Genomic DNA, 27,983 nt, shown 5'->3' with positions numbered 1-27,983 from the left:
CGTGGCCCCAGCCCCCTGCCCAGCCCCGGCGCGACCGCGGCTCCCGTGGCAGTTCCCCTTCCTGGGGCCACCTCGCCGCGGCACCATGGCGGCCCTCATCTCCGTGTGCGACTTCGTGTGGCAGGCGCAGGAGGACCTCAGCTCGCCCACCACTTCTGCCTTCGCCAGCCACATGGGCCGCTGCAAGGCCACCGCCAGCAGCCTGGAGGAGGTGAGCCGGGGCGGGGGCCACGGGCCGGCACCCCGAGGGGCTGGGGGGGCCGCCCGTGTTGTGGTCCCGCAGGAGGTGCACCTCGGCTTAGGCGCTGCCGTATCGTTTGTCTCCGTGAGTGGAGAGTGGTGCGAGCATCTCTGGGTGCTTGCAGACCACTCAAAGCAAAGATCTGGCGAGGACCTGTGCCAGGTCGCGGTGGCCGGGTGACAGGCGTCAGTCGGTGGGGACAAGAGCAAGGGGGGAAGAGTTTTGTGGGGGGAGGCTGCAGCTTGGACCATGCTCACACTGTATGGCAAAGAGAGGACAGACCAGACCAGACCAGCGTAAAAGGAAAAGCAAAACAAAAACTGAAGGAAGTCCTTGGGGGGCAGTGGGACGGTTTTCCCACTTGTCCAGAGCTGAGCTCTGGGAGCTGCTGACGTGGCGTGTTCGGAGGCCGAATGCATGAGTGGTTCCAAGAATTCACAGAGCCGGGGTGAGAGCTGGCTGCTGAGCGCAGCAGCCAACGCAAGACTTATTTGGGCCAAATGCCGTTGTTTTCTGACCAATGGCAAAAGCCAGAATACCCTGATGGGGAGGGGAAGGGGTTGCTGCATGCTGCTGGCACCTGAGGGACTGAGCAGCAGAGCTTGATGCCCTGAGAAGACCGTGAGGGAGGGCAAGGTCGGCTCGGTGGAGCGGCCTGGCTTCCCACGGAGGGCATCCCACTGCCCACCTAGACCCACCTCGGGACTCAGCTGGGAACTATGGCCAGTATAGCGTCACCATCGCGCTGTCCTGTTCCTGCGCAAATCGAAGTCCTGACCCCCTATGGAAAGTATCCACAAGATGTTGCCACTGTGGTGGGGCTCTCCGTATGGTGGTCCAAGGGCTTCAAGACCCTCAGTGCCTCCTCCGGTAGGTCTGGTAAATGTGCTGGGAGCCACCAAACTGCACCACCACCGTGGCACCTTTCTCATGACTTTGTAGTTTCAGCAGATGAGGGGATGGTGCCCGGGACTTTATCAGGGCCTGTCTGAGGGCTGTGACAGCCACACTGCCCTGAAGCACCCCTGGAGCAGGTGTAGAGCTGTGCTCCTGTAGATCGTTTTCTCAGCGGTGGTCACTGAGGTTTTATTCTTCTCAGTCCTTAGGCCTCCGGAGGCCAGGACTTGCTCAGGAGCCTCTGCTCATGGGGCAATTTCCTTGTGTTGCTTAATTTTCAACTGTTACTCTATCACTTGCACCCCGAGGAAAGCTAAAACTTCAGTCCTTTAAAGCAACCAGAGCTGCTACATCAGGAAGCTGCGGTTAGAGGGAAACACTGCTGAACTGTGTCTGCAGAGCTCCTGGCTTGGACTCGCGCGTCGGAGCGGGCACAGAACTCGGGACACGCTCCCACTGCTGTGCGGCAGCAGCCCCCGGCGCAGCCCGCAGGGGATTTGCCGCAGTGGAAGCGGGGAGCGGTGGTGTGAGCCGAGCGGTTGCGTAGGGCAGGAGGCACCTTCATCTCTGGTTATAGATCAGGGCTGGACTGAGCAGGTGGCAAGGAGAAACGCCAGCATCGCGCCTATCCCCAGTTGCTCTTCTTGGGTGCTGGTGTCAGCAGGAGCTAGGTGCCTCCTCTCTCTGCCTGTCCTAGAGGAAGGTCCTCTCTGCCTGCATCAGTGCTGGCCTCTGCCTTGCTTCTCCCTGAGCCCAACACGCTCTCGCCATGCAGCCAGGTGAGGCTGACCAGGCTCTCGCCTGCGACTTCGTTCCTTCTGACTGGTGCTGGAGAAGGGCAAGCGAAAGCCAGCAGCTGGGAGCTGAAGCTGAACTGAAAAAATAAATCAGTTGCAGTATTTTAGCTGTGACTTAATGAACTACTGATGTGCATGACCCAGGTGGAGCAAATGGTCTCCATTGTCTTGCAGTGCAGCTTGGATGTCTTTCTGGAGACTGCTGAGCCGCACAAAGGGTGCAAAGTCCCACAAAGGGCGCGTGCAAGGTTGTCCTGTGACTGTTGATGCCGTGTCTACGCAGACGATCAGAGGTCCCTCTCAATCTGTGTCTGTCTGCACTCTTGAAAACTAGTGAGAAGGGAGCAGCACACTGGAAATCTCAGACAGGGATGAAAACAGATCTGAAAGAGCTGGAGCCGCAGGTCCTTCTGTTGCTTGGTCTCACCTCTGAAAGGCAGAAATCCCGGTGACTTCTGCAGCGGCTCAGCCAGCAGCTTTTACTGATGGTGTGGGGAACTTTGTGCAGCGAAGAGTCCTTGTGCGTGCAAACAGCCGTCAGCAGGTGCGGAGAGCAGCACCAGTGTGGGAGAGAGCAGAAAGCGCAGCAGGAGCCCGTCCTCGAGCGAGGAGAGTCCTAGCACGGTGTGTGCTGAGCCCGGCAGCAGCGTGGGCGGCAGAGCGAAAGCGCTCGGCTCAAGGAAGGACCGGAGCTGGCGGCAGGTCCCCGAAGGGGAAGTCGCACAGCGCGGCTGCGTGCAGACCCGGATCCGTGCCCACGAGGTGATGAACGCAGGTGGAAGTACAGGCAGGGAAGGGAGCTTGGGGTTTCCTGCACCTAGCACCAGATGGGCAAATTCCTGCGTTGTGGCCGGCGACCGTGCTCGTACACACGTCACGACCCTTGGAGGGAGAGCTGCCGCTGGCAGCTGGGCTCGCCGGACCGGGGCAGCCCGGCGCAGTGGAGGTGCCTGGTGGTGATGGCCTTGGGGACACGGCGGAGGGGTTTCACCCTGGTGCTGCTCCTCTGAAGCAGGGAAGCCTCCTGGCCTGAAAACATCGGCCCAGAAGGCAGGGAATTGTCCCAAAGGTGGGGATGGGTCACTTGTGGACCGAGGTTATGCCTTCAGGGAGGGGATTGTCAGGAGAGAGGAAGAGGAAGGCCCTGGATGTGGGAGGTTTGAGCATCTGTGTGTGGAGAGCTGAATTTCTGGCAAAAGATGAAGTGTAAGCATGACTGGCATCACAAGGGACCTGAGCAGGCTCCAGGGACAGTTTCGGAAGGAGGCAGCCGTGCTCGTCAAGGTCGGTTCCAGCAGCAGAGGGGAGCAAGGGGCAAGAGAGGCTCTGGAGGCTGCTGGGAGGCTGGAGATCAGGGTCTCGGTGGCAGCAGGCTCCAGACTGCTCTCTCCCAGTGCCACGCACAAGGGCAGGTGGGGAAGGGAAGAGGTCGAGTCCAACTGTGTGGCTAAAAGTCTGCTGTAGGATTGAGGAGAGAGATGAGAGACATCTGGAACTGGGAAAGCTGCCCCAGTGGAGCCTCTGCAAGGAAGAGGCGCTTCACCTGAAGAAGGGCGAAGGGATGCTTCAGGTCAGTGAGATGAATCCCACATGCAGCAACTCAGACATCTGCAGGGAGCTGTGGCCCAGGACGAGACTGTGCCTACCTCACGGCAGCACTCATGATAACTGTCCCACCACTGCCTTTCTGACCTTGGCCCACGGGCATCTTTTTGAACCGTAACACTGGATTCCCTGGATTTGCATTGCTTGGTGTGAGCATAGTCCTGCTGGTCCTAGAGGTCTTATGTTAGTTGCCCCAGGAGTCTCTGTTTGAGGGCTTGACTGGAAAACCTCAGTCCCAAACTGGGCTGGACAAGAAGGTGCAGGTGCTAAGAGTCGTGGGTGGCAACTCCTGTTTTGGGGTCTAAGTCCATAATTGAAGTTCTCAACCTCCCTGCTGCACTGAACTCTGGAACTATGCAGGCAGATAAGTTTCCAGCGCTACTGCTCCTTGGGTACCTAAATGTTTATGGCGATGCCCCTGCATGCCACCGTCTCGACTGCGCTGACCCACGCAGAGCCGGACTCACATCTTCCTCTTCTACCCGGGTTCAGCTGCATGGCTTGGCTGCCACAGTGCACAACAGAGGACAAAGCTAGTGGTGGTACTCCCCCTCCCCAGGTACCCACCTGCCCGGTCAGCTGTTGAACAGCCTTAGCTGTAGCATGCAAGTCCACCTTGGGCTGTTCTTTGCATTCCCAAATTGCTGTAAAACTGCTCCCACAAATCAGTGTTCATGGATCTCAAAAGCCTATGCCCTGTCTTCAAGCTCTGGCACTGTCAGGACAACCCTTAGAGTGAAGCCCTGTCACTCCCTGCGGCTGGGCCAGTGCGATGTGGGAGCTGTCAGGGCTCCCATCAGTCCGGTGAAACCCATTCACCCACACCTGGAAGACTGTCCCCAGTCAGGAGCGACATGGAGATAGCAGAGAAGGTCAGTGGATGTTAAAAGAGAAGCAGAGCTGGGTGAAGAGGGGGTGTCCAACAGCAGCCCACAGCTCATCCGAGGGCAGTTCTAGGCAATGGCATCAAGCTTTTTCGGGCAGCATCAGATGATACAACGTGCAGCAATATCTACTTTGTGGCTCGGAAAGTTCAGGCTGGGCGTTAAGAAAAGTTTCTTCTGCAGAGGGTGATGCAGCACTGCAAGAGGTCACTAGAGACGTGACCTCCACCCTTGCAGGGTTTCAAAGCCCAACTAAGCAAAGCACAGCCAGTCGGATCTGGTATTGGGAATTATCCTGCTCCCAGGATGGAAATTTAGTTTTTAACTAACAGAAACTCACAGTTAGTTTGCAACTAACAGTCTCTTGCCACTGAAATCCACATTTTCTGTCAATGCTGCGTGTTCCTTTTTCTAATATGTTTTCCAGTTCTCTTTTAATGCTTGACTACTTGTTCCAGAAAAACATCAGGAAGGCTTGCAAAGACTTAAGATACACATGGGCTACTACCACTAGATCATCACCTGTCTGCTGGCTTGGGGATGCTGAAGCTTGTGCTAAGCCCTGTGGGTTATGGAGAGGAGTGTATGGATGTAGTCATTGACCAACTTCTCTGTGTTTCTAGGCCTTGGATGCTGACCGAGCGGTGCTACAGAAGATGAGGAAAGCAGCCAAGGCGGAACACAGCTGTGGACAAGGTCAGAACGGAGCCTCAGGAGGGGGGAGACGGCAATGGGTGCATGAGGGGAGTCCTTGCTGCAGGTCAGGTTGACCACAGAGGCGAATGTGGGTCTCAGGGGTGTCTACAGCTGGGTGTGGTGGGGGCAGCAGGAGGCAACAGGAGCCGGCTCCGGTGTGTGAGCAGAACTGGGCATGGTGACTCCCAGGAGGGAGGCAGGGGTTGGATGCTCATCCTGACCCTTCCCCCTGCACTCGCCGGAGACCATCTGTGTTCCCCTAGAGCTCATCAGCCACCTCGAAGCCCACATTGCTGCTCAGGAGAAGTTCTCAGCCAACTACCAGCTGGAGGGTGAGGAGCAGCTGGCCAGCGCCTTTAGCACCTTTGCTGCCTTCTCCCGGGAGCTGCTGACTGCTCTCCAGAGCCTGGTAGGCAGCTCTGTCCCGGCATGCACATTGGAGTGGGGCCCTTGGCTGGCAAGGGGATGCTGGCAGGGGTCCCGAGGGAGAGCAGCAGGCTCTGGGCCACAGCCTGGAGGCCCACGCTCGTCCCCAGAAGGAGTCAGGGGGCCATGGCGTCTGGTTGCAGAGCCAGCGGCGCAGCCTGCATGGCTGGGGCCGTCTGCGCAGACCTCTGACGCTGCTCAGAAGAGGCTCCTGGAGGCCCTCCATCCTGCCTGAAGCCAGGCGCTCACCAGCACTGAGTCGGGCTGGCTCTGGCTTTTTCCGGCTTGGTAATTTCCAAGGATGGAGGCTTTCTGCTGAACGTTATCCACAGGAGCTGCTCCGCGGGCTCACACACAGCTCTGCTTTCTCTGCGCGAGGATCGGGGCAGGGGCGCGGTGCTAGCGGCGTGATCTCTCTTTCCTTTCCAGTGGCAGAGTTTGTACCACAACATTAACTTTTCCCTGGAGTCATTAATAAAGGGTGACATGAAAGAGCTCAAAGGGGTAAGCCGGGGTCCCAGGGCTGTGCCGAGGTGGGGTGGGTCAGCGAGTGGCTGGAGGCAGAGCGGGTGCCAGCCGTGGGGTCTCGTCCCGCGGGCAGGGATGGGTGCTGGGTGGGCAGGTCTGCCTGCGCCTCCGTGTGCCGCGTGCTGCTGCCTCGCGCCGCGGGGCAAGGTGGTGGTGCCCCTTAGCCGGGACCTCTGCCCCTCTGCAGCACCTGGCTGAACCCGAGGGAGTCTGGTGGGGAAAAATCAGTGTTATGCACCAAATATTGGTATCTTCCCTGGCTACCACTGCACAAACTCCCTGACAACCTCCTAGGGAGGTCCACCCCCACCGACCGACCCCCCGGTGGCTCATGCATCTATGTGTGCGAGCACATGCGTGTTGGTGGGAATCTGAGCGTGGAAGTGTGGATCTGCTGGCTGCAGGTACCTCGCAGGGACTGCAGAGCAGCGAGTACTGACGTGACCATGCAATTTGATCTTCAGCGCTGTAGAGATATCAGAGAGTTTCGCAGTGGTCATCAGTGTAGGTTTTAGGAAAAACATCAAACTCATATTTAATTTTTGCTTTTTTTAACCAATGGGAAGGTCATCATGGTCCTTGGTAAGCCTGCACACGCATCCCTACCGCGAAGTCCCCGTGGCTGTACTCAGGGCGTCAGCTCTGCGTGATTGCCCCTGGGTGCCTCTGCCTGCGGAGGGGTGTCCGTGCCCACAGGGGCTCAGGGTTCAGAGGCTGGGACTGATCCTGATGCTGAGCGAGGTCGCTGTCGAGGGATTGCTGATCGTAGCCTGCATCTCATGTGGTGGAGCAGCTGCCAGTGGTGACCTGGCACCGTCCCTCTCTGGGTAGTTTTGGGCACAGAGACTCTGCGAGCAGGGTATATATGGCTTGAAGCAGTAAAGCAATTCTTTACTGGCTGATGCGCATACAAGATTGTTAGGATTTAATGAGCTTGGTGTTAATACACTCAGCACCATGACGAGACACCTGAGTGCTCGTCCTGGCCGGGCAGACCAGCTCGGGAGGAGCAGGGACAGAGCTGCTGCTCCCTGCAACAGATTCTTAATATTGGCCGTTGCCATCTTCCACCAGACCTGCTGGTACTCTGACAAACCCTCTGTGTTTTCTTCTCTTAGGCTTTTATATTTTCCTGTGACAGTATTTTCCCTCTTGAATCTTTGAGCTCCTAATGAACCTGTTTCATCAGCCTGAACTCTGTAATTTTACCTTTTTAATCTCATGTGGTTCCATGCAATAGATTTTCTCCCAGCTCTGCAGTTTCCTCAGACGCTTGATGAGGGTTTTGCAGCTGGGCTGTGTCAGAGCTGCGCTGGGGATCCTTGAGCAAACAGCTGAACTCTGGGAAACTGGAGGGACAGTTTTGGACAGGATTGCAGAAAGAGGGATGGGAACTGTGGCAGAGTTTGGGCACTTCCATAGAACTAATTGCCAAATACTGAAACAAATTATGAGTGTTTCAGCATCTGTTTGGAAGCTTGTGCTATACAGCAGCATGAAAGTGGAAGGAGAGAGCAAATTGTGGAACTTCTGCTGTGAAGTAAATGAAATAAAAAGGGAAAAATCCACTATTTTCATTGTTAAGGAAGATGTCAAGAAGATTGGGAACCAAGAAAGCAGGCAGAGAGAGAGGAAAAAAACCAGCTGCCGTCAAGGAGTCGTTGTTAAGCTGAAGATAATTTCCAACAGGAAGCAGAGGCTGACCTGAATTTGTTTCACGTTTTCGTTAGAATAGAGATAAATGCAAGATTTGTCCCGACAAGGTGCTGCCTTGACATAAATAATGAAATCTTGCCTTGGGGGACTGAGAGGCATCGGGACAGGGCCCCAGAGAGGCTGTGGGCTCTCCATCCTTGGGGTTTTTCAACATCTGTCTGCACAAAGCCTGATCTGAAGTCAGTGCTGTCCCTGCCTTGGGTGGGAGGTTAGACCAGAGACCTCCCGAAGCCCCCTGCAGCCAGGTTTGCTCTGTCTGACGTAGAGGTTTGCAGAGCAGTAAGTGGTGAGAACAGAGCAGAACGTGGGTCACCTGAGTAAATGCGTTTGATGGACAAATCCAGATGAACATACCAAGATGGTAACCACTGGAGAGAACCTGAAGTCACACGAAGTCAGGTGAGAAACAAATAACGTCCTTTCAGCAGCAAGGCTAGTTCACCATTAAATGAATCTCCAGGGAAGAATCAGATTGTGCTGGCATTGCCAGCTTTGGGGGGGTTTCTGCTGTCTTTCTGAGCGGTGTTTCAGTTAAACACGACGTTCTGGCTTCCGTGGGTGAGAACCTGGCTGACACTTTCTGGCTTGTGCGTGTCTGAGCAATTCCTTCTGCCCTTGCAACGGAGAGTCTGTGAAAGGTGGTGTTGCTGGGTACTGCCCTGCACGTGCCTGTGCGATGCCCGTGTGTGCGGTGTGCGCGTTGGAGTCTGCGTGTATCTGCGTGTGCGTGCAAGCACGTGCCCGCGAGCGGAACTTCACCGGTGAGTGCACGGAGGAGAGGCGAGGATCTTCCTGGGGAAGGACACTCCTGCGGACAGCCATGTCCTGGGTCTGCTAGGGTGGCCCAGCACCCTGAGGAAGTAGGTCCCGGTCGCAGTCATTAAACGGCACCTTTGGCTCTTCCCAGGAGTTCAAGAAGCCCTTTGAGAAGGCCTGCAAGGACTACGAGAACAAACTGTAAGTCACTGGGCTCCCTCACCCTGAGGCCTGGACTCAGAGGCTGGTTTTTGTCTGCCTCCACCGGTGAGCAGTCAGGCAGAGCCTTTCACGCGTCTCTCCTCTTGCCTTGAGCGCCAAGATCGAGAAGGAGAAGCGTGAGCTGGCGAAGCAGCACGGCATGGTGCGGAGCGAGGTGAGCGGGGGGGAGATTGCCGAGGAGATGGAGAAGGAGCGCAGGACCTTCCAGTTGAACATGTGTGAGGTAAGGACAGGCACCAGCCTGTGCTGCGCACAGCAGTGTTGGAGCTGCTGAACTGGCACCCAAGGGATGAATTTCCCTTCCACTGGTGCGCAGAGTCCGTGGCACAGCCCCGCAGAGCCCAGTCTGGAGCAAGCAGACATCAGCAGTGACTCTCACACTGGTGTTTCTTGCTTGCCCTCCAACCTGGGATTGTTTCTAAGCAGCTTTTTTGTCTGAATCCGCACTGATTTTCCATTCAGAGCCACCTTCTGTCCCCAGTTAGTGAGTGATGCTTGTGTCCAGGGTACTGCAGGTCCCTTTCTGCCTTCCTGGGATGCTGAAGTGCCCCAGGCTCTGCTCCAGGCACTGGCAGCCTCCGGCAGCTCCTCTGGAGCCCCTGGAGCCCCTGGGAGCAGCACCAATGTGGGCTGCAGATCCCCAGGGACCATTGCGCAGCAGGTCAGGTCCGTTGGGCCGGCGAGACTCTGGGCATATTCCCTCAGTTGAAGAGCTGCCTGGGTTGTGCTAGGCTCAAGCCAACCTGGGGCAGGGTCTGATCAAGGAGTTTAGCCAAAGCTTGCGCCTATATTAACCTGGCAGTAGAGGTAACAACTTGGGAAAAATTCCACGAAGGCTTTGGACCCAGGCTTCTTCCTGACTGCCCATGGTGGGTGCTGCTGGCACTGAGGTCCCTGCTCCCCCTCTTTGGTCCCACCATAGCCCTCCCTCTGCTTGTTGGGATAAACTTGGCCCAACCCCCCTGCAGACGGAATTCCCGGTTCCCACTGCCACAAGTACAAGCAACAGCACGAGTAAAGGACTGGAACATACCGATTTCATTCGAAATATCCAGCTCTTTGTAGCCATGTTTTGGAAACAGCTACTGTTTCCATACTGCAGCTGTTCTACTGCAAGCATTAGAAGCCCTTGTGCTATGGAACTGCACCATCCTTCAACAGGGCGAGCAGGTCAGGCGGAGGCTTCATTCTGTGCTGATGTGAGTCCATGCATGACATTCGGGTTCCTGAGAGGTTGTCTTCTAGGAAATCCTTCTTCTGATGGATCGAGGGTGTTTTGAATGATCCTTGCAGAATAAACACAGGAAAGCCTGAGGCTGGCAATGTTGAACGTGTATTTTGGGAGGTGATTTACTGTGTTGGCCTGCGGGTCCTCTGGAAACGGTTACCCGTAGGTTGCTGTTTTTACAGCCGTTGCAATGTCAAGCGAGCTGATGCTGGTGTAGGAGTAGTCCAGAGAAGGATGGAGAAATATTGAACGTGTTTCACAGCACACTGTTTCACGTTGTCAGTCTGCCAACTGAAAGGGCCGGTGTTGGTTTTCGTGGGTGAGATTGTTATGGTGGAGGATGGGCTGAGTGAGATGGCAGATCAGTTTGGGCCAGAAATCTGAACCTTCAGCTCACTTCTGAAGGTCCTCAAGGCAGGCTGAGATGCCAGCTGCGTGTTGGGCATAGGCAGGCTCACAGCACTAGCTTTGTCAGTAGGGTCAGGTGGATCATGGACCAAGTCTAGTGGGTCTTGGAGGAACTTGGCTCTTGAGCTATGAGGTTTGAAGGTCTATAGGAAATCTGGCCTTTCTTTGGTGAAGGCACCATGAGTGGTGAATCTTTGAGAGTGTATTAACTGAGTGTTAATGCCCTGCATAAGTAAAGTGCAGCAAACCCAGGGTGGGTCCGCCACTCTATTGGCCAGATCAAAGCACTGGGCCCTGCTTAGCACCATCTTCTGACCCCAGAAAAGCCACATGAGCTGCTCCCATCAGGACATAACTGCCAGGATGGACCAAAACACACTGTGTGTGTGGGGCATAGAATCGTAGAATGGTTTGGGTTGGAAGGAACCTTTAAAGACCATCTAGTCCAGACCCCCTGCAATAAGCAGGGACATCTTTGACTGAATCAGGTTGCTCAGAGCCCTGTCCAACCTGGCCTTGAATGTTTCCAGGGATGGGGCATTGACCACCTCTCTGGGCAACGTGTGCCAGTGTTTCACCACCCTCATTGTAAAAAATTTCTGCCTTATATCTAGTCTGAATCTCCCCTCTTTTAGTTTAAAACCATCACCCCTTGTCCCATCACTCCCTGCCCTTGTCACAAGCCCCTCTCCAGCTCTCTCGCAGCCCCTCCAGGCCCTGGCAGCTGCTCTGAGGTCTCCCCGCAGCCTTCTCTTCCCCAGGCTGAGCAGCCCCAGCTCTCCCAGCCTTTCCTCCCAGCAGAGGGGTTCCAGCCCCTGGATCATTGCTGGGGCCTCCTCTGGCCCTGCTCCAACAGGTCCATGTCTGTCCTGTGCTGAGGGCTCCAGAGCTGGACGCAGGACTCCTGGGGGGTCTCAGCAGAGCGGGGCAGAATCCCCTCCCTCGCCCTGTGCCCACGCCCATCCGTAACGTGCATCAGAGGCATTTCTCTCAAAGCTACAAATTCAGTCCTCGTGTCCTTTTCCCTTCAGTACCTAATCAAAGTGAACGAGATCAAAACCAAGAAAGGGATTGACCTGCTGCAAAACCACATCAAGCACTGCAGCTCACAGTTCAGGTAAGAGCGACCGGTATCCTGGCTGCATGCCCTTGCTCCCCAGAAGCACTGGCTGTAGAGAGGACCTGGGGGGTAGCTTAACTGGCAGGACCTGGGTTCCTGCAGTCAGCTTTGTCCTGTAGCTTGCCGAAAGCCCTCTTCTCCTGGAGGCGGTGGAGGCAAGGCTCTCAAGGGGGTGCATTCCCTCTCTTTAGTCTGATCAATTTTCATCAGCCAGTGTAAAGCAGATAGCTGGGATGCAAAGACGACAGAGTGCTGAGCGCTCTCCCTGAATTTAACTGCCTGCAAAACTTTTCAAAATACATTTCCTAAGAAAGATTTTTTTTTCAACTCTAAAGCACTGCCTGCTAAAGGCATGATGGGCTCTGAGGCAGGAGCTCAGGGGAGCCCGTGGTCTGCAGGCTTCACAGCCAGTGCTGGGAGCAGGATTTCAGGACATGCCCTTACACTAGCCTCTCCTCTCAGTTTTTTCCAGGAATGTTTAAACACAATGGGAAAACTTAAGCAGTTTACAGAGAAGCTCGTCCCAGAGCTGCAGAGTGTGAGTGTTTGTCTGAAGCTGGGTGCGGCGAGCAGAGCAGGGATGTCTTCCCCAGGGCATCCTCTTCATCTGCGGAAGCAGAGCTGAGGACTTCTGCAGCTCTTCACACCTATTAATCGTTGTTTCCTGGTCCTCTGGTGCACAGTGGCCCACAGAGGGGGCAGCCATCGCTGGGACTGCGAAAATTATGGTGCCATACGCCAGCGCACAGCGTAGGAAGAACAAGCATAAACCCGGGAACCAGGGAGGCACTAACAGATTCGTCTGCCAAAGCCCTAGCTGTTCTGCAGACTTCCAGATTTCGAATTTGTGCTCTTAGCTTCCCATGCCTGTTGCTGCCAACTCCAGCTCTTAATGCACTTCCTCAGGGGCTTTGTTTAGCCGCGGAGGCAGGTCATGTAAGCCTCGTGAACATTAGCTTTTGACTTTGGGCTCTGTTGGTCATACACAGCCAGGAGCCAGACGGGAGTCTGTGCAAGCGGCAAGGCTTCCCGAGACGGTCTGGGCACTCCTGTCACAGGTGGTACGACATCCTCCAAGGCCAGCAGAGGGTTTATGCTGGTTTCCCAGCATTTCTGGACCTCAGTTCCAGTTTTCTTGGGCTTGCTCATCCTTCTCCATACCTCCTTGAAAGTCAAGATTTGCAGAGGCTTGCGATACGATCCTCACCCAGATATGGTGTCAGCATGACTTGTACTCGTCTCCACGGTCCTGTAGTGCAGGTCTCCTCTGGGCATCTGCTGCTTTGTTCAAATTAATCTGCTTTAGGGGTGTTACCCTGCTTGTTCCATAATTTGTAATCACTCATATTAAACTTCATTGTGGAGAGAACAAAAAGAGGGGAGGCAGCACTGGGTACCCAGCGATGGGTAAGCTGGGATCCAGCATGCCTCTCTCAATTGTGATTTGGTGACCTGGGGCCAGAGCAGGGTAACTGAGCACAGCAAGCAGCACCTTACGGATCCGTCATGCAGGCAAACCCCCAGCTCCGTTTCAGGGCCCCATTCCTGTGCAAAGGTCCATCGACTTTTTGATGGCTTGGGGACCTTTAAATTATTTTAATTACTGACACCTCAAAGGAAAAAATACCCAACCGCCATGGTGACCTTCAAGCTGTTGGTTGTTTTTACACTGTGGAGAGCTGCAAACAGCTGGTTTCTCAGTAAAATGCAGACAGCTCTCCTGAGGTCTTGTGTTGTAGGAGTGCCAGTGCTGGGGACATGCCTGCTGCCTCCCCCAGCGAGGTTTCCACTGAAGTACTTCTTGCACATGCCACATACCATGGCACCGCAGGGTATTAGCGGCAACCTCCCACTGTAGGAATGGGGCTGGGTGCGTCCCACGGGCGCGGGGAGGCGACGAGGGCAGAGGGTGGTGCGGGGGCACCTCTGCTGCTCCCGGAGAGTGGGATGCTGAGGCAGGAGGCCCCTGCTGCCATGTGAGCAGCTTGCTGCGCTCCGGTGCTTTTCAGATGAAGATCAGGCAGGACGAGGAGAAGAAGCAGCTCTGCGCCCTTCGGGATCAGCTGAAAGCAGCATTGCAGCTGGAGCAAAAAGAGGTAAACTCTGGCCCTTCGTACGAGGGAACACGGGGTGGTGCCTGCAGAAGGCATGGCATGGCAGCTGCTTGTACAGTGCCTGCCCGCCGATGCAGAAAGTCATGGGGCTTCTGGTGAGTTCTGGGGCAGCACAGGGTCCCTGGCAGTGCCCTGAGAACGTGCTCATGGTTGCCAGCAGTATGACCTTGCTGCTAAGTCTCTGCTTCTGCCAGGAGCCTGGGAACAAGCAGGCAGGGTACAACATGCACCAGCTGCACGGGAACAAGCAGTACGGCACAGAGAAGTCGGGCACTCTCTACAAGAAAAGCGATGGGTAAGCTGGGATCCAGCATGCCTCTCTCAATTGTGATTTGGTGACCTGGGGCCAGAGCAGGGCTCACCCAGACCAACCTCCTCTCCTGGGGTGGCCACCAGGTAGAGGAACAGGACAGGCGCGTGTGAAGGTGTCCTCACCACTGCCCCAGCCTCCAGCAGCTTTCAACACAGAGCTGCAGGCAGCTTGTGTCTGTCTTTTAGCTCTGAGGGTATTCCTCTCCTGCGAAGCTGCCCGATGTCCTCTGAAGCTCTGTGAGCACTGGGGGCGAGGACCCTGCACCCAGCGCGGGGAGTAAGAACCAGCTCCCCATCTCTCCTTCCAGCAGGGATCCCACCACCTTCATCCAACACCCCAAGGTCTCGTGCTGGGAGAGACAGGGAAAGGTCCGTGCCTTTCCCCCTCTGCCAGGCACTCGTGGCTTTCCAGAACCCCCTCCATCGCCTCTGCTCCAGGGTGAGGAGCCCTGACCCCTCCACCCTTCCCGAGTGGGAGACACTCAGGGGATTTAGATATGATCCTGGTGATGTTTTCTGCTCTCTTCTCCCTTCCTTTCCCTTCCTCCCCTGTCCTGGTCCATCCTTTGCCTTTTGGTCCCCTTTTCCCTCACCGTTCAGTACTGGGCTCGGCTCCCTGACTGTGAGAATTAGGGGAACGAGCAGAAATGTGGGGTGAATTAGACACAGCGTAGGTCAGTGCAGCCTTGGAGATAGCATCATGGACCAGAGGGGAGAGAGAGCGTGCCCCTCTCCAGGAGCCAGACTGCGAGCTCCCAGAAAGCAATCCTGTCTTTGGGAAGAGGAGCATCTCCCACTAGTGCGTGGGAGGACGCTTGCTGGGAATCACAGGGGTCCTGCGCTGGGAGACTTGGGAAGGACTGTGAAGGGTCCTAGAAAACCTGAAGCTGGACAGAAAATAATGAACTGGGGCTTAGGAGTCTCCTTTGCCACAGACCAAAGTTCGGTCTCTCTCCCTTTTCTCTTCCACCTTTCTCCTGTGTTACGATTGGCCCTGAACGGCAGGCACAGGAAAGCCAGCTGGGAGCAGTTTCGAGGTCGTGGTCTTGGTGTTTGCTGAGGTCTTCTGCAAAGGGCTGCATGCCCTCCTAGCAGGTCCTGCTGCCCCGACTGCTGCTCTGCGCCGGCATCGCCTCCACAGCAGCTCTGCTGCCTACCTGTACAAGCCTGTCTTCTGCCACGTGATGTGTCCTGCTCAGCCCAGAGCTGACCCGTCTGTGGCAGCCCAGCCAGCTTCTCTGACGAGAGCTGTGGCCCCGTGCTGTGCCTTGCATGGCTCTGGCCTTTGCCAGTGCACGTCTGCTCCTCCACGTGTGTCATCGCGGCTCACCCTCCGCTTCTTTCCAGGTTGAGAAAAGTCTGGCAGAAGAGGAAATGCACCATCAGCAATGGCTACCTGACCATCTCCCACAGCATGGTAGGAACCGCTTCTTCCGCTCTGCTCTGCTCCTGCCTGGGAGCTGCTGCTCGACACCGCAGGGGCCGCAGAGCCGGCCATGCCAGCCATGCCCATGGCTGCCCGGGGCTCGTCAGAGCCCTCCTGCCTGCTGCTGGTGCCGCTGGGCTGCCCTGGCGTAAGAGGCTTTCTGTTGAGACGTAAGTCCCTGCAACGCAAGAGGGCTTGAGACGAACACAAGAGACCTTCGCATGCCTGTGTGCACGGAGGGGCTGAGCCTGGGGACCTGGCTCCAAGCGTGGGGTGGCTGTTGGGAGAGAAAAAGTCTGTGCTGCTATTTTTTACATTGCTTCTGAGAGCAGACCCAAAGACAGAGTGCTGGGCAGAAGGCAGGTCCATGGCTCTGCTTCCAGAGGCAGGCGATGCTCGTCACCGCTGGACCACAGCCCTTTGATGCTTCCCCACTCTGCTTGCAGCTCAACCGCCCGCCAGCCAAGCTGAATTTACTGACCTGCCAGGTGAAGCCGAGCACGGATGACAAGAAATGCTTCGATCTGGTTTCCCGTGAGTGCTGACACCTGCCCTGCGGTTCCCCCAGGAAGGGCCTGGAGCGGTGATGGTGCTTTGGACTCAGAGAGCCAGCACCGGCAGGGATGAGGGCAATCTCTGCAGCTTTGGGCCAGCTTGGGGGGATTACCCTGGAAAAACTGTGCCAGGAGGCAGCTCTGCTCGGAAACAGTGATAGGCACACTGTTGAGATAGGCAGCAGTGCCATGGGGCAGCGTGGGGTGCGTGGGGACCACGCAAGTGTAGTCCCAGGCTGCAGCTTAGCTGACACCAGCATCCCTCGTTCCTGGTGCAGGAGCAGGTCGCTTTGCCTGGGGTGCACCGGGGGGGGGCTGAGTCAGCTGGAGGTGACTGTCACCCCAGCTTCCCCGGGCCGGAGGCCGCTCCGGCTCTGCTGAGCCCAGCTCAGGCGTGCCGTGTCCTGCCGGGCGCGGCAGGCGAGCCGGACGAGCGGGGTGCTGGAGGAGTCTGGCTCTGTGTGTTTCAGACAACCGCACGTACCGGTTCCTGGCAGAGGACGAGCAGGACTGTGCCACGTGAGTACTGTCAGCGCCTCGCTGCAGCCCAGAAAGCGCTCCTCCGGCTGCCGGTGAGGAGCCAGCGTGCCGCGGCCCCTTCTCCGGTGCCCTTCCCATCTTGATGGTGTCCCGGTCACTCCCCGGGGGCTGGCTGGCCGCGAGCAGGACACAGAGCGTGGTGGAGGCTCCTGGTCCCAGTTTGCTACTGGAGTCCGGTGAAGGACCTTTGTGTGTGGCTGTGCAGGCTGGGGCAGAGCGGGATCTCCGAGCCCCACCGCCCTGCTCGCCCTGCAGCCTGAGCACGGCCGCGCAGCCCCTGTTCCTAAGCTGCTTTCTGCCCCTGCAGCTGGGTGTCCGTCCTCAGCAACAGCAAGGAGGAGGCGCTGAACGTGGCCTTCAGCAAGGCGCAGAGCGCTGGGGAGAGCAGCTGGGACGAGCTGGCCCGCGCCGTGGTGGCGGAGGTCAGAGGCATCCCTGGGAACAGGGAGTGCTGCGACTGCTCGGCCCCAGGTGAGAGCCAGCCCGTGGCCGGGGGCTGCCCGGCTCCCCCCACCCGGGCAGGCACAGCTCAGCCCTGCCCTCCACGGCGTCCGGCTCCCGGAGACCCTCGGGCAGCCGGGCTCTGGCCCTTCGCCTCTGTGCTGCCGTGGGGCTCGCGCCCTGGGGTGGGGGGGGGCCACAGATACGCACGAGCCTGGCAGTCTTGTCTCCGCAGATCCCACCTGGCTCTCCGTTAACCTGGGCATTCTGATCTGCATCGAGTGCTCTGGAATTCACCGGGAGATGGGTGTGCATCTGTCCCGCATCCAGTCGCTGGCCCTGGACAAGCTGGCGACCTCCGAATTGCTGGTAGGACACTGCCGGTGTCCTCGGGCTTCCCCCTGCTTCTGCTGCAGCCTGCCTGAAATGAAGTTAATTTAGTCGTTTTTTCACCCGTTGAACTGACCTGTGCCCACCTGTAATTCCCAGGTTTTAGTGGTTATTGTGGCAGGAATTGTTATCTTCAGGGAGGAGAGCAGGGACTCATTTTGCTGCTGCTGAGTCACCCGTCTCCCTCAGCCCTCTCTCCCCATCTGCATCCCCTGGCACAGGGGAGATGTGGGGCAGGGCCACGCTTGACCTGGGGTAGAGCAGAGTGTGGGGCAGGCAGGGGGCTGGAGACGGCATGTGGGGCTGTTTTAGGGCCACGAAGCTCCAGGTGCTCATGGGTTTGATGGGGCTGTGGGGGGAGCTGCTGGTGGGCATCAGGGCAGGAGATGGGAGCGTCTGGCAGGGATCATTGCTTGCCCAGGGCTCAGCTCTGGAGTTGGTTGCACTGCTGGAGTGGGGAGATCTCAGTGGCAGGAGTCCGGGCAGAGGCTCCAGCACTGGGCACACACATGCTGGCACCCCTGGGTATCTCCTTGATACCTGGTCAGGACCTCAGCCTGGAGCTCCCTGTCCTGCTGCCACACGAGTAGAGCTGCTGCAGGTCCCAGGTCACCTCTAGCTTGGCTGTTTTGCAGCTGGCGAGGAATATCGGCAACTCTGGCTTCAATGACATCATGGAAGCGAATCTCCCCAGCTTCTCCCTGAAGCCCACAGTGCACAGTGACATGTGAGTTGCTCCGCAAGAGCTGTTCTTTTGTGGGAGGTTAGATAGGGGGTCCTCACCCACGGACACACGTCTGCAGTCCTGTGTGCTCCCTGCAGCGACCAAACACTTGGCACTGCCCAATCTCCTCCCCAGACCACAAGTTCTCTTTAGAAGCAATTTCATCAAGCCCAGCAGGAAAGGTTTGATGAAGGAGAGCAGAAAAATGAGGAAGAGCCAGCAGGACAGGTCAGGGATTGCCCTCGAGGTCAGGACGAGGACTGAGGAATTGGTACTGGAAAGGGAAAGGCAAGAAGAGAAATATTAAAGCCCAAGGGGAGATGCTGAAGCAGGATGGCCCTGCCTGCACATCGGCAGGGTGGAGTGGGATGGGGGCAGGGACCTGCATCGTGCAGAAAAATTCATGGTGTCCAGCAGCTGGGGCCCAGGGTTGATGGGATCAGCGCAGGCATCGAGCGAGGATCTGCTGAGGATGCAGGAACCCCCGTCCTTCATCCTGGAGCCCGCAGCCTCTGGGATCTGCAGAGGACGGGGGAGAGCTGGGGTGGTGTGGCTGGTACCAGTGATAGCTGGGGGCTGCTCCAGGGCTTAGTGCTGTAAACTTGGGCTGCAGCAGAGCTCTCGGGGGAAACATATAGCTGGGCAGCTTCTCGTCAGTGCTGAGGGGACCTTCAGGAGGCTGGAGAGCAGGCAGGCCAGGCACAATGAGGTTCCATTAAAGGTAAGTCCTGACCAGGGCACTGTTTAGACCATTCACCCTGCAGTGAATAGGTGGATGGGGAACTGCCCTTGGCAGGGAGGGAGCAGCATAGAGCTGGGAGAGCAGGAAAATACAAGGGGAACAGCGTGTTCAAGATCCACGTTGCCAGATCCACCCTTCCAGTTGGAAGCTGGGGACGCTGAATCTGCATGAAATTAATAATTCAGCACTTCCTCAGTGGCCTTTTCTGTTTGGAGCACTCTTTTGCCCCTGGGGCACCTGCAGCCGCCCCAGATCCTCTGGCCGGCCACTGCTTCTGCTGTTCTTGACCCCTCCGGGGGATGAGTCACAGCTTACTCAGCCAGTCCTTGCCTGGAAGCTGTTCCTGACCCATGGATATGCTTGGCCAATTCATGCCATGTGTTTTTCACAGTCCTTGAGATTTCTGCTCGTTCCCCTAATTCTCGCAGTCAGGGAGCCGAGCCCAGCACTGAACAGTGAGGGCAGAGGGGTCCAAGAGGCAAAGCACAGCCCAGGGCTGGGGAGGAAGGAAAAGGAAGGGAGAAGAGAGCAGAAAACATCACCACGATCGTATCTAAATCCCCAGGGCACCCCTGAGCGTCTCCCACTCGGGAAGGGTGGAGGGGTCAGGGCTCCTCACCCTGGAGCAGAGACGATGGAGGGGGTTCTGGAAAGCCACGAGTGCCTGGGAGAGGGGGAGAGGCACGGACCTTTCCCTGTCTCTCCCAGCACGAGACCTTGGGGTGTTGGATGAAGGCGGTGGGATCCCTGCTGGAAGGAGAGATGGGGAGCTGGTTCTTACTCCCCGCGCTGGGTGCAGGGTCCTCGCCCCAGCCATGGCAGCGCTCACACTTTGAATGCATGAATGTCAAGTTGTCATTTAACTACGTAACTGCAGCAGAGGCAGCTGTAAGAAATCCACAGTGTTCTGTTAAAGTTGTTATGAATATCGAATTATGAATTATGAACGCTGCTGCAGAGGCGTTTGGGGGATGCAACGGAGAGAGAAAAGGAGCTAAAGAGCCTGGCAGGTCTGCGGGAGCGGGAGGGACGGTGGCTGGAGCAGCAGGGGAGGGGGGCTTGGCCCTGGGATGCTCTGCGGCCGCTCACTCTCGTTCGGCCAGGGTCTCTCACTCTGTCTCTGCCAGGGCCTTTCGGAAAAATTTCATCATCTCCAAGTATATCGAGAAGAAATATGCCAAGAGGAGCGCTGCTGCTCGGTGTCCTGGCCTCCCAGAAGCCGTCAAGGACAAGGACATATTTTCTTTGCTCCAAGCGTACGCAGAGAACGTGGATTTGAGCGAGCCGGTGCTGGCACCTCTGCAGGTATGGCCACTCCTCCCGTGGGCCCATGGGGAAAACAGCTTTCCCGTCGCCTCTCCAGCCTGTCCGTACGGGTCCCTGTGCCCGGGAGTGGACTGAGGTTTCTGATGAAAACAGTGCTTTCTGTGAGCTGGAAGCAGCAGGCAGACTCGAGTGGGGTGAGGAACTTCACGGCAGAGGGAGGTTTTCTGCCTGCGACCCCACAGCCCTCCTCGTGCTGTGCGCGGGGGCCAGAAGTCAGAACCCATCCCAAGGCTTTCCAAAGGCAAATTTGTAACCGAGATTTACTTGTAAACTTCTGAGCAGGTTTCCTCACGACATCCAAGTCTCGCTGGAAAATCAGGGCAGCATTTTTTCCTGCAAAACAGCAGCATGGTTCTTCGCTGTCAGAGCGAGAGGAGAGCAGAGCCCTCCCCTGGGGCTGCAGGCACGCCGCCGTGCCACCCCTTGGCTGGCATGGACGCTGGTGGGTGTTCTGCAGAGGGAAAATGAAGGAGTAAAATGCTGCGGTGAGCGAGAAGCACCGTCAGTGTGGGATGTCTTGGGACAAACCGGCAATGGAGAAGCAGCTCTGTGGGCAGCAGCCGTTGCACGCCCCGGGACTCTGGTGAGATCGTGGCCTTGGCAAAGTTCAGCCACTGGCCTGCAGAGAAAAGTCACCTTTGGTTGCCTCAGCTTCTAAATGTGAAAAGGGAATGACTGGTTCTTCTTCATGAAGCCGTGAGTCGTGGCTCTACACATATTAACCATGTTCTCAGTAGCGTTGGTGGCCAAGACACACAGCCAAAGCTTTTCATCCCTCAGGGATTTTCAGTGTGCAAGGACAGTCCCTGAAGGAGAGTGCTCCGGTCTGTGGTGGGGGTGTGGGCAGACGCAGTCTCATCCTTGCTGTGCGTGTCTTGGTTACAGGAACCTGGGGAGACCATTCTCCACCTCGCAGTGTTGCTGTCTGATCGAACCTCTTTGCATATCGTTGATTTTCTTGTCCAGAACAGGTAAGCTCACGACAGTCAGCTTGTCATGGCTAGTGCTGGTGAAAGGTGCAAGACTGATTGTCTTCTCCAAAATGCTCCCAAAAAAAAGAAATATCACCAGGACAGGCCTCCCAGCAAATGTGCCTTGGGCTGGGCTTGGGGCAACCACTCCTTGTTCCCCTGTCCCCTCTGGGCTGAGGTGTGGCGGTGGTGGTGACCACCTCTTCCCTGGCTGAGGTGGGAGGCAGGACGTGTGTGCCAGCAGTATTTGCCGTGGCTGGAGCCGGCGGCTCTTCCCAGGGGTGCTGACATTGCCCACCCTCTGCTGCAGCGGGAGCCTGGCGAAGCGGACGGCGCGGGGGAACACGCCGCTACACTACTGCTGCTCTCACAACAAACCCGAGTGCGTCAAACTGCTGCTGAAGGCCAAAGCCAACATCACCATCAGTGAGTGGCCGCGGGACCCCCCACCCCGTGCACACACTGGGTGTCTTCTCAGCTCTTCTCTGGAGACGCCTCCTTAGCCTTGCTGCAGTGCTCAGCAGCGCTTGTCTGCGGCTGGGGAGAGGTGGGTTGGTGACAGCGTCGGGTGGGGACCCAGCCCACAGAGTGACAGCCTCAGCCCCAGGCTCTTCTCCGTTTGTCCAGCAACGTGCTGATGCTGACGCTGCTCTTCGCTGGCTCCCCGGGCTCAGCTGCCTTCACAGGCTGGTCTGGGCCGCACGTGGCCCTCCATGAGTGAGGTGACCACATCTCGCAGGTTCCTCCCATCAACAGCCTGGGGCAGAAGCAGCGGCTTTGCTCTCCGGCGTGGAGCAGGGGCTGCTCCTCTCTGCTCCCCAGGGAGGAACCAGCTTGCTCTGGGATGCTCCTGAGCCCAGGGAGCTCATGCCTCTGCCCCACTTCGCTTGCCCCCCTCCCAGGTGGGCAGCCAGAGGCCTGCCTGCGCCTGGCAGCTCCGCGGTCGGACTGCACCGGGGTGGGCTCGCCGAGCTGGCAGAGCCCCACAAGGCAAACGCTGCCCGAGCGGCCCTTCCGCACGCAGCACATGCGCAGCAGCAGCCGACGCAGACGCTGAACTCGCTCCCCCCCAGCGCTGCAGTGCTGGGGGCAGGCGGGATGGCCGCCCGAGCGCTGGGTCACAGACGCTGTGTGCTGGTGCTCTGGAGCCCAGATCACAGGTCCAGCTCTTTGTGCTGCCCGCGAATCCCCTCTTCACAACAAAGAAGTGAGCTTTAAAGCTAGGATGCGGGTGAAATGGGAGGGCACACACGTTCCCACCGTCAGACATCAGCCGAGCTGGTAGGCGCATTGAGCCTTGCCTCCTGGGCTGCTCCTGAGATGCTCCTGTCTCCTGCTCAGGGCAGCGTGGTGGCAGCCCCTCGGAGTGCAGAGAGGTGGTGGCAGGGCAGCAGGAGCTGGGTGCGTGTCCCCCAGGAGCACAGGGGTTTGGCACCCAAATTTCTCCCTGCCTCGGCCATGCTGGGTGCAGCCGTGCCTGACCTGCCTTGGCTGACCACCACTGGTACCTCGAGCACCTTGAGTCCGCAGTGGAGACCCTGCCCGCTGGTCTGGGGTGCTCAGTGGTGCCTCAGGGTGCAGGCCTCTTGCTGTTCTCTTCTCCCACCCTTCCCCAGAGTCCCCCCAGCCCACCCCTCCCCAGCCAGACTTGTGCTGCAGCTCTGCAAGGACAGCTTTTGCAGAAATGATAAGGCTGCAGCGTTACAGCAACACCATCACAGGTCCCACCCTCTGAGCCCCCAGGAGTGGAAGGGGTTTTAGGTTGAAGTGAAACACGTCAAATGGTTGTCGCTCGTTTGCACTCGCACTCACAGCCCTGATTGCAAGCACTGGGACCTGGGTGCCCAGGCAGTCTGTGTCCACCAAACGCGTAGTGGGTCTGCCCAAAGCTCCCTGTGGTGACACAGAGTACAAAGGGTGCTGGCTGCGGAGTCCTCCTCGGGTTTTGTGACCTTCGGGTTCTGGCAGTGACTGAGCTCTGGTGTCCCTCCATCCTGTCCCATCTCTGCAACTCATCAGGATTTCCTCGATTTTCCTTTCTCTCCTTATCTGGGTGTCTCAGCTCCTGCCCTCTTCTTTGGCTGCCCCCCACCATCCCTGAATGGCCTGAGCTGTTGTTTTGGCCTGGGATTAGGCTGTCCCTTCTTTCAGGGTTATTTGCCCCTGGTGCCCCGAGTGCAGCACTGCTCTTCACAGCACGGGCTCGCGGTGCTCAAGGCTGCTGTTCTCCCCTTGCAGCTAACGAAGCGGGAGACACGGCCCTGGATGTTGCCAGGAGGATGAGACATCCCCTGTGTGAGGAGCTGGTAAGTCGCTGTGTCCAATCACCGCTCCAGTTCTGGGACACGTCCCAGTGGCAGGGAGCAGTGGGGGCCCCGCACCCACGTGAACGTGTCCTGCAGGACCACCCACGCCCCTCAGCATCTCCAGCGCTGGTGTGGGATGCAGAGGAGGGTGTGGAGGGGTCCAGTGGGTGCTGGCCCTGCCAGCATGGGGTCCCTCGTGGCAGAGTGGCTGGGGACAGGCCAGGCAGGGGACACGCTGTGCCTGGGCAGGGGGACCTGGAAGTGTGTGGGGTGAGTGCATCTCCTCAGCGAGTCACAGAATCACAGAATCCCAGCATGGCAGGGGCTGGCAGGGCCCTCTGTGGTCACCCAGCCCAACCCCCTGCCCAAGCAGGGTCACCCAGAGCAGGCTGCACAGCACCGCGGCCAGGCGGGGCTGGAATATCTCCAGAGAAGGAGACTCCAGAACCTCCCTGGGCAGCCTGCTTCTGCCACAAGGCCAAGCCTTGCTTCTGCCACATCCTCGTTTGTGTGTTTGGAGACCTTCGCAGAGCTCCCTCGCTGCTGGAAAGCACCTCTGGCAGCTTGCAGACATTGTCTGGACGGGCGGGTGGTGGGAGATGGGGTCAGCAGCTGCCGTGGGGCTGGTGGGGCAGGACGGGGCTGGCGTGTCCTCAGGGAGCTCCTCTGCCCCAGCTGCTGCAGGCCCAGAGCGATCAGTTCAGCCCCCATGTCCACGTGGAGTGCGAGTGGTGGCTGGGCCAAGAGGACATGTACGAGAGTGACGAAGACCTAGATGAGAAGGTGAGGTCCTGGCACGCGCTGGCTTGGGGCCGCGCGTGCCGCCGCTGCCGCGTCGCACTGGACCCTGCCCAGTCAGCTCCGTCTGACCCGCTCCGTCCCTTTCCCAGCTGGGCTCTGCGAGGAAGGGGTCTGCGCGTCCCCAGAGCTGCTGCCGCCGCCCTGCCGCTGCCCACCTCCGTGCCCTGGATGTGCCGCCGGCCCCCTCCTACGCTCCTCCGCTCCCGCCCCAGCGGGGGAAGCCAGGTGAGGGCCTGCGGCGGGTCCAGCGAGGACTGCGGGGCGAGGGGCTCCGTCGGCTGAGGGGGGTCGGGGGGGAGCTGGGCCCCCAGCGTGGTGGGGGGGTTGGCTGGTGACCTCGGGCACCCTTCTGTGCTTTGCTCCTTGAAGGACCGAGGCTGGCTTGTGCTGGTCGGTCTGTCCTAGCGCCGGTCCCCGCGTTGAAGAGCCCTTGGCGCTCCCTGCCCGGTGCTGTTAGGATGTGCCGGGCGCTGCTGCATCCCAGGCGCTCCTGCTGCTGTGGGGACAGGCAGAGGAGCAGGTCTTCAGACACAGGGATGCGAAGACAACGCTGCCAGCAGAAACAGCAGCAGCATCGCAGTGCTGCTCCTCAGCAAGATCGACTCCCACTGTCCTTGCCCAGCCTTCCCATGGGGTGTCCCACGTCCAAGAGCCTACCCTGTTCTCCGGGAGGCTCACCAGGTCCTCTCTGACTCCCCCTCTGCCAGTCCCAGCGCTGCTTCCAACCATTTCTCAAGTCAGACCTGCGAGCAGAGAGAAGACGATCCCTGCTCGTGCGTTTGTGCCTGCTGTCCCCCGGCGCTTCGCCCCTGGAGCCTGGCCGCTTGGTGCTGCCCCCTGATCTGTGCTTGCTCTGTGTTTAGCCCTCCAGGGGACACATCTGCCCTTCCTTACCAGCTCATCCGTCTTTGATGAGGACACAAGGAGCAGGAGGAGCCCACCCTCGCCTCTGAGCATCAAGCACAAGCGCACGTCCTCGGAGCCGGTGCCTTGGGTACCGCTCAGCCCTGAGCAGCGCAGCCCGGCCGCAGGTAGTGACCGGACAGGCTCAGGGGGCTGAGGAGCCCGGCCGCGCCGGTGGGAAGGACCTGCTGGAGGGCTGCCGTCCAGCACCCGCGCTAGGTCGGGCTGTCGGTGGCTTTCTCTGGCTGAGCCTTGTTCCTGGGTCAGGCCCGTGAGGCCTTTCGCTGGGATGCGGGACTGAGCGAGCTGCAGGAGCTGCGGCACCGGACTGCGTGCCCGCAGCTGCCGCGTACAAGGTGGGCTCCCTGCACCCTGGCCGTTGGACACCGGTGCCTCCAGGGGGGTTATTCTAGGGTTTGCTGGTCTGCTGGAAATGCTGAATTCAGAGCAGGGAATGACCTCGTCCCCATCGTTGTTTCCACGGGTGTCCCATGGCAGGTGGATGCCCCCCCATCCAGGCAGGGTGGCAGGTGGGGGGCTGAGGCCGTGGCTTGAGCAACACAACCCTTCATCAAGGGGGTGGGCGCTGCCCAGAGCAGCCCCGGGGGCTCCGGGACGGACGCCTGGCCCATGGGGTCCTCCAGCAAACAGCCTGATCCCAGCAGCGCCCGGGAGCAGGGGGAACAGAGAGTGCCACGTGCACGATCCGTGGCAGCCGCGTCCCTCCCCGGGTGCTGGCGGCTCCTGGGGCACCTTGGAGCGGCACGGCCCATCTCCCACCTCCTGGTAATGTGCTTCTCACCCCAGCCTCCGCTCAATGTCCTTCTGCTTCCTGGCCACGTCCCCTTCCCCTGCTGCCCCTCTCCACCAGTCCCCCTCTTCCCAGCTCCCAGACCGGTGGGGTGCTGGTTGCCCATGCTGTGTCGTGGAGGACCATGCTGCGCCATGTTCCCTGACAGTGGTGGCTGCTGTTGTCCACCTGTGATGGAAGGTGGGAGGAGATGACCAGCCTGATTGTGTTGCAGGTGCCCTGAAAGCCACAGACCCCCTCTGCACTCCTGGCACCAGCAAAGTGGGACAGCCTGGCCCACACGGACCCCTCCAGGAGCCAGATCCATGCTCTGGCCATGCCTGGGATGTCCCACCTCTTCTTCCTCGGAGGAGCAGTTTGGTAGGTGTCCAGCGGCCGGGATCAGCTCAGCTCAAGCATCTGCCCATATTTATCACCTTTGGTTTTTGAGCTGAGCAGTAGTCAGCCTCAGCAACTTCTCCTCCCAGCACTTCTGCTGTGACTCCCTGGTGTTGACGTCTCTCTGCTGGGTGCTGGGAACGCTACCAAAACCCCCGTAAGGCTCCGCTGCCTCTGGAGGGAAGCCTTGCTCGTGATTTCGGGTTGTTGGCAGGTCAGGGTGCAGTTCTGGACACAGACAAGGGTGCAGTGTCCACACTGGCCCTGCCTCTCTGTGCTCCAGGGGACGCCTTCTCCCCAGGGACACTGTGCAGAGCCCTTTTGTCATGGGGACATCGCTTGGGCTGCTTGGTCTTGGGGTTGTGGGGAGCAGCGCTGCTGCCGCCTCGCACAGAACCGCTCTGGGAGAACCGGGACCCCAGACAGTGCAACTCCACGCGCCGCAGCCCTGGGGCAGAGGGGCGGCTGCCTCTGGGTGGGTGCTCCAGCAGAAGGAGCTGTCTTCTGGACCCCTGTCCCACCCAAAGTCCCAGCAGGTGACCTGCCACCTCTGCCCTCCCCCTGCGCAGGAAACCTCCCAGTCTCTTGTCCGTGCTCCTCAGCTCTTTGCTCGGGGCTCTGGGACCAAGGCGGCAGCGGCAGCTCGGTTCTGCGTGGTGAAGCTGAGGAGGCCTGACGCTGCTCTCCTGCCTGCAGAACAGACTGCTGCTCCGCAGGGTCCGCGCGCTCTACGACTGCCAGGCTGACCGGGAGGATGAGCTGACTTTCCGCACAGGCGAGATCATTGTGGTGTCTGAAAAGGAGGACAGCAACTGGTGGGTGAGTGAACCCGCCTGCGCAGGCTGGGGCTGGGGTGCGCGTGATCCCCTCTCCATCCGCCTCTGGCCTCTGTCCCGTGACTGTCACATCCGCTGTCACCTCCTGCTCTGCATCTGTCTCTGTCTCCCACCTTTTCCTCGGCAACCGAAGGCAGCTGCTCTGGGGCCAGTTCCCCATCCCTCTGTACACCCCGTGCCGTGCTCACCACTCGTCTCCCTTCCTTTCTGCCCACAGAAAGGGTGGATTGAAGGACAGCCCCACAGGCAAGGTGTCTTCCCCGCTTCATTTGTTCACGTGCTCAACGAGTAGGAGCTGCTTCAATGCAGGAAGAACGATCTGATCAGCTGCTTACAACGCAACTCCCCAAGCTCCAGTCTGCACTGAGGGCCCCGGGACGAGCGGGCTGGGAACACCAGCTCACCCCGTGCTCCCGCTCCTCCCGTGGGCTCCCCCAGAGCGTACACAGAGCAACCCCCATGGATGTGCTCCTGCCCCAGCCACGTTCCCGTGCAGGAGACAGCTCTGGGGCACTCTGCTGCCCAGAGCCCAGCTCCTGCCTTGCCCAGACCTCGCTGCCTGCTCCGTGCTGCTCTCCCAGTGCTGGTGAAAACGATGGCGGAGCGGAGCAGCGCTGTGCCCTGCGCGCTCTGGAGCTGCAAGCGGAGCTGTGCAGGACGCACGTCCGTGGGAAAGGGGCTTCTTCGGAGGGCTGAGCGTGCCGGGAGCCGGGGAACGCGAACCAGCGCTGTGAGCCAGCACCGCCCTGGGCCTGTGCCGTCCCGAATGCCTCCCACCCAGGCTGACTCCAGAAAATGTGCTCGGTGGCAGCTCCTGGCACGGCTCCGTTGCTGCCTGGCCCCCACCCAGCAAAATGGCCCTTTGAGCCCGCTGCCAATAAATA

General features: G+C 58.7%; 1 protein-coding gene across 1 annotated transcript; it reads left to right on the top strand.

Annotated features, from left to right (window-relative positions):
- The first annotated feature begins 16 nt into the window (after positions 1 to 16).
- On the top strand, positions 17 to 27,983 carry LOC104328267 (arf-GAP with SH3 domain, ANK repeat and PH domain-containing protein 1-like). Its single transcript, XM_075438784.1, has 26 exons — positions 17 to 211; positions 5,048 to 5,120; positions 5,384 to 5,529; positions 5,976 to 6,050; positions 8,698 to 8,747; positions 8,862 to 8,991; positions 11,436 to 11,521; positions 11,987 to 12,062; positions 13,534 to 13,620; positions 13,833 to 13,933; positions 15,298 to 15,367; positions 15,823 to 15,910; positions 16,401 to 16,449; positions 16,778 to 16,941; positions 17,147 to 17,280; positions 17,937 to 18,028; positions 19,895 to 20,072; positions 20,979 to 21,064; positions 21,375 to 21,490; positions 23,303 to 23,370; positions 24,046 to 24,153; positions 24,261 to 24,396; positions 25,035 to 25,202; positions 26,100 to 26,245; positions 26,960 to 27,082; positions 27,317 to 27,983. Exons 1-26 carry the CDS (start codon positions 86 to 88, stop codon positions 27,389 to 27,391), a joined length of 2,751 nt encoding a protein of 916 aa, XP_075294899.1. The 5' UTR covers positions 17 to 85; the 3' UTR covers positions 27,392 to 27,983.

Source organism: Opisthocomus hoazin, chromosome 18 (genome assembly GCF_030867145.1).
Source record: "Opisthocomus hoazin isolate bOpiHoa1 chromosome 18, bOpiHoa1.hap1, whole genome shotgun sequence".
Taxonomy (NCBI): domain Eukaryota; kingdom Metazoa; phylum Chordata; class Aves; order Opisthocomiformes; family Opisthocomidae; genus Opisthocomus; species Opisthocomus hoazin.
Note: the sequence above shows the minus strand (reverse complement) of the source record. Positions and strands in the feature narration are given on the sequence as shown.

Excerpts from the sequence above, each read along its gene's own strand:
- LOC104328267 (XM_075438784.1), top strand. The coding sequence starts at position 86 with ATGGCGGCCCTCATCTCCGTGTGCGACTTCGTGTGGCAGGCGCAGGAG. Across the intron at positions 15,368-15,822 it reads TGACCATCTCCCACAGCATG|CTCAACCGCCCGCCAGCCAA; the intron begins GTAGGAACCGCT and ends CTCTGCTTGCAG. Across the intron at positions 23,371-24,045 it reads ATCCCCTGTGTGAGGAGCTG|CTGCTGCAGGCCCAGAGCGA; the intron begins GTAAGTCGCTGT and ends CCTCTGCCCCAG.